Below are 8,485 nucleotides of genomic sequence, written 5' to 3'. Positions count from 1 at the left end.
AAGTTTTATAAATTACCATTTTTTTGATATGTGTGCTCTTGAAATTTAAACAATGCTTTTTTTTCTTGTGCTTTGATAAGAATGCAGGGCTAGTGAATGACTCGTAACAGATGGTACATTTAAATGGTTTAATGTTTTCGTTTAATTTTTATTTAATTTTTATAAATATAATATATAATTAAAAAAGTGTCAATAAATTATAGTACATAATATAATGAAAGATAAGTAGAAATAACAAAGGTTAAGTTATAGATATAGAAAGAAGAACAAAAGGAGTTAGATTGGTCTAGACTCATATTACAATTTATAATTTATACGATGGATTGTTTAACAATAAATTTAATTTAATCTAAACAATGCTTTTTTTTCTTGTGCTTTGATAAGAATGCAGGGCTAGTGAATGACTCTCCACAGATAGTACATCTAAACGGTTTAATGTTTTCGTGAACATTTGTATGGTACCTTAAATTCCTGATGCATGTAAATGTTTCTCCACATTTGACACATTCAATATATTCATGATTTGGGTTGTGTTTCAGTTTGCGGTGTTTGGTTAGATTTGATTTGTCATTGTAGGTGTTATTGCAATCAGGGCATTTGTATTTTTTCTGGCCAGTGTGCTCTTGTGTGTGCATCTGAAGTTTATATTTCTTATTAAAACATTTTGGGCAAAATTTGCATGCAAACATTTTAGAGTGCACTGTCTTGAAATGCCTTAGTAACCAACTGTTGTACTTATACGTTTTTGAACACTTTGGGCAAGGGAAATTATTTTGCTTGGAATTGTCATTTTTGTCATCATCATCATCATCATCATCATCATCATCATCATCATCGTCATCATCTTCTGCCTTTTGGTGGTCATTATCTTCAAATTCATCACTAGACTCATCATCTTTGCTACTATCTGATTCTGACGAACTGTCTGCTCGTTGTACACTTGCCACTACATTCTGTGATAATGGAATTGTGGAACGCCCAACATTTTTGACGATTTTTTGTTTTTTTCTATTCGGTGAAGTTGTTGTGGTGTCCACTTCATGTGAACTGCTGATAGTTGGTGTGCTAACAGGTATTGCTATAAAATTAAAATACAATATAAATAATTTAATTATTCCATGTATAAAACATGCGTTACTTACTCTGTTCAATGACATCATCCCCATCAAGGGTACTGGTGACAAGTTGTTGGTCTGACACGTCTTTTGCAGCTGTCTCCGACGACATAACAGGTGTTGCTATAAAATAAAATAATGATTTAAAAAATTTAATTATTCCATGTATAAAACATGTGTTACTTACTCTGTTCAATGACATCCCCCCCCCCCATCAGGGGTACTGGTGACAAGTTGTTGGTCTGACACGTCTTTTGCAGCTGTCTCCGACGACATAACAGGTGTTGCTATAAAATAAAATAATGATTTAAAAAATTTAATTATTCCATGTATAAAACATGCGTTACTTACTCTGCTCATTGAAATCCCCCCCATCAGGGATACTGTTGAAAAGTTGTTGGCCTGACACGTCTTTTGCAGCTGTCTCCGACGACATAACAGGTGTTGCTATAAAATAAAATAATGATTTAAAAAATTAATTATTCCATATATAAAACATGCGTTACTTACTCTGTCCAATAACAACCTCGTTAGATGTACTATTGACCATTGGTTGATTGGATGGTTTGTCTGACACTTCTCCCACTATTGTAGCACTCTCGGGCGACATATAGATAACAGGGTTTCCAAGGAAGGTGCAATCTAAAATAAAAAAAACATTTATATATAACACATTAAGGCCCCCACATACTGCAGCGGTGGCGGTGGCGGTAGCGTTAAAATCTATTGTCTTGGTTTTACCGCAGCATTTAAACTAATAAATTACCGATTTCACTTTCAGGTGTTGCGTGGGTTATTTGACTGTCACTGGTGTATGTGGAATTTTTTTCTGAAATGTAAAAAAAAATAATCATAATAAATTAGGTGCATGTGGCATTATACAAATGCAGAAAGCTTACGTCTGATTTCAAAGCAAGTCACACAATTACACTCCTCATTGTTGTTTTCAAAGTAATTTTTACTGTAAAATATGCAAATCTCCTCTCCAGGGTTAATGTTTTGAATTGCTACAACACCAGTTATCTTTTTATTAATACATTTTAATGTCGCGTTTGGTAAACAAGCATGGTTGCAGAATGCCGCAGGTCCTAGGAATAACATATCACTCTTGGCACGGTCACTGTATATAACGGAGTAGTCATTTTGACCTTCGTAAAGAAAGCGTTTCTCTATGCGATATGTTGCGCCTACCAATCCATTTATTGTATCACCTGTAATCAAAAGTTACAAGATAGTTATCATGGCAGAGTTAAGTAATCAGCATAGACGCAAAATAGTGTTATTAGGAATTAATTCAACGAACCTTTGTTTATTTTTCGTTTTGCTATGATGGACAACTGATCATAGTTAGATCTTCTGAACCGGGGGTTTCTTGCATACGTGAATGCTGAGGCATCACTTAAGGAAAATTCGTAATACTGCTGTTGTACTTCCCAAATTTTTATATCATGCTTCTCAACTGGTGTAAGTGCTACCATCCCTGTACTGTGGGGTGTGATGTTAGGCAAAACTGTTGTTAATAGTGTTTTGGCGTAGTAATCATCAGCCGCAGCCAGCACATGTGCGCTCCAGCTTTTTGAACTCCGGTTTATAGCCATTTTCTACAAAATATATATTATATTATATACAGATTTTTTAATCATTTGAATGTTTAACCTGGTGTTAGTCGAGCTATTTTTTTGATAAGTGTAATAAAACAGACAATCGGACCCCGCGAAAAAAACTAAGCATGCGGACAATTGGTCCCCGTCATATTTGTATAAACGAACAATTCGTCCACGGATTAAAAGTTAAATACATAATATATTTTTAGCATAAAACGTTCTCATATATTATAATTCAAATTCCCGCGACACAGAACAAAGTAAAAATAATTAAAACGGTTAAATACCTAACAAAAAATTGAAATGTTTAAAACTTATTTTCAATAACATAATAGCCAATAATAACATAATAGGTACTTGGTGAATAAAATAATACGAGATTGTAAATTTTTCATTCACGTGTACATGGACTCCGTATTACTTCACGTTTTCAAACGAGGCCTCTAATTATAACGTGGTCAATAACGACGTAATATACACTAGCGCGACTAACAATTTTCTAAGTATTTTGAAACATAACATTGAACCCAGGACAAGTAGTAATAATATTATTTTTGTAATTATTTATATGCATGGTATCAGAACAATTCCACAATATTAAAAATTGAAAAATAATACATAATTCACCGAGAATAACAATTAAATCAATTGCAGATTAGCATAAACTTTATACTATAAAGGTTTTATAAATAATAAGTAATAATAATATAAATATTTTACCTATGGTCTGCGGTGAAACTGTGTTAACGCTGTAAGTCGCAGTAGGTCGCTGTAACAGTGTAAGAAACGGTTTCCCTTCGGCGTCGGGCGCAGAAAGACAAATGACAAAACAAATGACAATAAACAATGACAAATGTTACTCACTAGTAATGTATGACGTGGTATTGAGCCACGGAGACCGGTGTACAGCTACGCCGCTACGGTCGCAACGATAAGATAATCGAACGGTAAAAACCCAGTTATATATAAATAAATTACAATTACATGTTTGAGATTACGTAATATTACCAGCCCCCCGCACCACAGACCACTTCCCGTCATAAACCACATTAAATAATAGTAACACAGAATTTATGATGATAGTATTAGAAAGCAATAACGTTGATGGGCATCTTATACATTTATTTTTGAATGATGAAGATGTTACTAAAATGATAAAGAAAGATTGAATAAATAATTGTTATGTTATGTATTTCTACATGCATTTTTTCATTCCTAAACATTAATTTTAATTAATTTACTTATTTATTTATATTATGTTAAAATAAACACTATTGTAGTGTATCCAAAAAAAATTACGTTTATCATAAGTAACAACTGTCCAATTAATTTATGTTCGATAACCTTACTTTATTTTATACACTTTTTATTTCGCTTGGACACGGTGATCTCATTGTGCGTTGTTGGTCTGTCGTGGGATTCTCAGCGGGGGGGTAATATAGACTCACCTGGCTAAGTATATATAGACTCACCCGGCATAACAACAAACAACATTAAAATATTGAATAATTTTATTTAAATTTCTAAGAACAATTTTTTCGTTTTTTTGATTTTACATTTTGTAAAGCTAATAATTTGAAAATGACTTCTTTCAAATTTCTCTTCTTTCCTTTCAACCCAACTGAAAGGTTATTGCCGGTCTTTTCTAGAATTAAAATAAATATAAATATATTATATGAAATCTAATTATGCAGATGGTTACATACCTATAATAGTGGCAGTCACGTCATGAATAGCCTTTATGACGTTTATGGTCACACATAATAAAGGCCTATTCATGACGATGACGACCTCAGTTTCCGTAACTTCATCTTCCAACGACATGTCTTGGAATTTTTCTAAAACATTCTGATTAAAACGGTCCATTTTTATTTTTTGCAGTAGAAATATTAAAATGTACACATTGGATGTTAAATGATGAATGAACAAATTATGCTATTTCCTTTCAAACCTTTCCGAAAATTATATTTACGAACCTAATTCAGAGAAAGACCCCGTCTACTGTCTAGACTCATTAATTGACACTCATTTACTATTCTATGAACTCCAGTTATTAAATTTATGTTTATTTTAAACATACGTAATTTTGCTCTAAATATAATCAAATATAATAAATAATTCATAGTTTATATATTATATTAATTATTTAAACATTTATTTTATTTCTGATTGTACGGGTATTTCTTTACATCAATTCTACACAACCTGGTCTATCAGAAAAAGTTTAGGTGAAAAATAAAGGAAAATTAGGCTTCTATTTATTATATGATCTGTTGGTTATAAAAAAAAAAAAAAAAATTGCAAAAAATTATATTTCCCTCGTAACTAGTAGACACGTCACGAGTAATGGTCATTGGTTACAACTTTTCGACTGACACAGCGACGGTGCACACGCCACCGCGCCAGAGCTGCGTCCCTCGACAAACGATAATTAATGCTGGTATTTAAGAAGCCATTCAGGTAATCGGACGGTCGTAGTAAATCGACATTTATGACACACTAATAGATTATCAGCACTCTAATAGATTTACATGTACTTCCGTCCATTTCAAATACATTACCGTCACGGCCCTTAAAACTTAATAATTTGAAGATCCCAGAAATAGTGAAAGGTCAATTGGCAGATCCCAGTTGTGGAGATCCTGGAGACATACAATTATTACTTGGTGCAGAGGTGTTTTACTCTCTATTCAGTGGTGAAAAATTTGAGATTGAAAATAGCTTAATGTTTCATAATACTGCACTCGGATGGGTTCTTACCGGCAAGGTGTCTAATAATCAATGTAATCATATGAACACATGTATGCATGCCTGGTTCAGCGAAGGAAGAGTTGAACCAGCTTTATCGTTATTTGTCACTAAATCAAATAGTCGTCGAACTGATGAGCAGACGGCGGAAAAGCATTTTAATGATACTCATAGCAGGGATGATTCTGGAAGATTTGTTGTGCGGCTTCCAATAAATCTGATATCGGTACACTTGGTGATTCCATTTATATGGCTCAACGTCGTTTTCTACACTTGGAGAGGCGATTGTCTAGAGACAAAGGGCTTGGCATTGCATATCATAAATTCATGTCTGAATATTTAATTATGAATCATATGGCATTAGCAGCTGCTCCAGATCCTAATAAATGCGCTTATTATTTGCCACATTATGCTGTAATAAAAGAATCTAGTATCACAACCAAATTAAGAGTGGTCTTTGACGGATCCGCTCCATCTAGCTCTGGATTATCTCTTAATGATATTTTATACCGAGGTCCCAAGGTTCAACCAGACTTGTTAGATATATTATTGAGGTTCAGAATGCATTCTATAGTCATAACAGCTGATATTGCTAAGATGTACAGGCAAGTACTTATACACCCTGAGGATCGAGCGTTACAAAGAATATGGTACAGAGAAACTCCGGAACAGTCTTTAAAGGAATTTGAGCTACGCACAGTCACTTATGGTACAAAGGCTGCATCCTTTCTTTCTACACGGTGTCTTTTGCAGCTGGCTACTGAAGTTGAAAATCCAACTCTTAAACGTGTCATATCTAGTGATTTTTATGTTGATGATTTACTTACCGGTTGTGCCACTGAAGATGCATGTTACTCACTTTATGAAAATGTCAATAAGGTTTTGGAAGCAGCTGGTTTTCCGCTGAGGAAATGGTGTTCCAACTCTAGCACATTGATGTCTCGCATTCCCACGGATACGGATGATGCAACATATCGGTTGTCTTTAACGGATCAAGATACGGTTAATACGCTTGGCTTATCTTGGCAGCCCAGGACAGATACATTTCATTTTTCCCTTGGTTCTTGGAATCCGCCAACACACATGACAAAACGTTCTCTTCTTTCTGATATTAATCGTATATTTGATCCCATTGGACTCATTACTCCTATTTTAATAATAGGTAAGATCTTCTTACAACAATTATGGTTACTAAAATTGAGCTGGGATTCAATGCTGCCATCAGACCTACAAACACGTTGGATCAATTTTTATTCCAGTCTTAAATCGTTGGACAAATTGTCCATTCCTCGGAAAGTCACAATCGATGGCGAATCTACTATTACATTGCATGGTTTCTGTGACGCTTCACAAGCAGCATATGGCGCTTGCGTTTACATTCGAAATCAATCTCATGATGGATCTATCATTGTCAACTTGTTAATGTCTAAGTCCAAGGTGGCCCCCATGCGCACAACTACCATTCCACGTCTTGAGCTGTGCGGTGCCCTTCTTCTATCAGAGCTCGTCGTTGAAATTCAAGCAGAGCTGTCCACCATAAATATCAAATTTAATTCATCGGACATAATGCTATGGACTGATTCCTCAGTGGCGCTTGGGTGGATCCAGTCAGCTGTCCAACTCAAGTCGTTTGTAGCTAATCGGATATCACAAATTTTGGAGAATACTGAGGTTAAAATGTGGCGTCATGTTCCCACTTCTAGTAATCCCGCGGACTTGATAACTAGGGGAACCAACGCAGACACATTAGCTGATCCTAATCATCTCTGGTGGAATGGACCAAGTTGGTTAGTAAATACAGAGGCTTCATGGCCGGCTGAAATACCTCTTCAAGAACACCTTCCAGAGGTACGTCTAATTAAGTTAGCACTTTTGGCTACACATAGTGATGCCAATTGGATTATTGATCGTTGTTCCAACTGGCGGAAGTTGATGCGCGTAACTGGGTATGTGCTACGATTCACATTCAATTGCAGAATACCCAAGCGTAGAAAGGATAATCGTCGGCTTGGCTCCTTAACTATTGCTGAACTTGATACAAGCCAATTGTTTTGGTTACTACGATCTCAGATGCAAGATTTTAGCTCGGAAATAAGCTCACTGATACGTAAAAATGAAGTTGATCGTCGAAGTTGTTTGAAATCTCTAAATCCATTCCTTGATGGTCATAAGTTAATACGTGTGGGAGGCAGATTGGCTTATGCTCCAATACCTGAAAGTCAAAAGTGTCCAATTGTTCTGTCTTCAAAAAATCCAATTGTTAAAATGTTATTTCAATATGAACATGTACGATTACTTCACATCGGTCCTCAAGGACTCCTGGCTCACATTCATAGGACATACTGGCCTATCAGAGGCAGAAATTTAGCTCGTCAAACTGTCCATAAATGTATAATTTGTTTTCGATCCAAACCACTGATGCTCCAACCTGTCATGGCTCCTTTGCCTTCAGTTCGTGTTACCAGATGTCAGGCATTCGAAAAGGCTGGTGTTGACCTGTGCGGTCCTATCAACATTCGCAACGGTATGAGAAAGGTCACGCCATTGAAGCATTACATTGCAGTTTTTATATGCATGGTTACGCGTGCGATTCATTTGGAGCTTGTTCGAGATTTATCTTCAGATGCGTTTATTTCTGTATTATTCCGGTTTATTGCCCGCCGAGGTCAATGTGTAAAATTATACAGTGACAATGGCACTAACTTCATAGGCGCAAAAAAGATACTCTCATCATGGGCACTTAATTTGTCTAAAGAAAATAAATTCAATGATCAACTGTCAGAATTGGGCATTGAATGGCAATTTATTCCTCCGTCAGCTCCGCATTTTGGCGGACTGTGGGAGTCTGCGGTTAAATCGGCAAAACAACATCTTGTCAAATCCAGTAATGGTGCTCTTTTAACTTATGAGGAAACTAGTACATTGTTGTAGAGAATTGAAGCGGTCCTCAACTCCAGGCCTCTCACTGCAATTTCATCTGATCCATCTGACTTTAACGCTTTGACACCTGGGCACTTC

At 35.6% G+C, this 8,485-nt stretch overlaps 1 protein-coding gene across 1 annotated transcript; it reads left to right on the top strand.

The window, feature by feature from the left end:
- Positions 1-5,821: 5,821 nt before the first annotated feature.
- On the top strand, positions 5,822-8,398 carry LOC114121004 (uncharacterized). Its single transcript, XM_027983132.2, has one exon. It carries the CDS (start codon positions 5,822-5,824, stop codon positions 8,396-8,398), a length of 2,577 nt encoding a protein of 858 aa, XP_027838933.2.
- The last annotated feature ends 87 nt before the right edge of the window (positions 8,399-8,485 follow it).

Source organism: Aphis gossypii, unplaced genomic scaffold (genome assembly GCF_020184175.1).
Source record: "Aphis gossypii isolate Hap1 unplaced genomic scaffold, ASM2018417v2 Contig00951, whole genome shotgun sequence".
NCBI lineage: Eukaryota > Metazoa > Arthropoda > Insecta > Hemiptera > Aphididae > Aphis > Aphis gossypii.
This window is presented reverse-complemented; position numbering and strand designations above follow the sequence as displayed.

Coding starts and splice junctions, on each gene's coding strand:
- LOC114121004 (XM_027983132.2), top strand. CDS start 5,822: ATGGCATTAGCAGCTGCTCCAGATCCTAATAAATGCGCTTATTATTTG.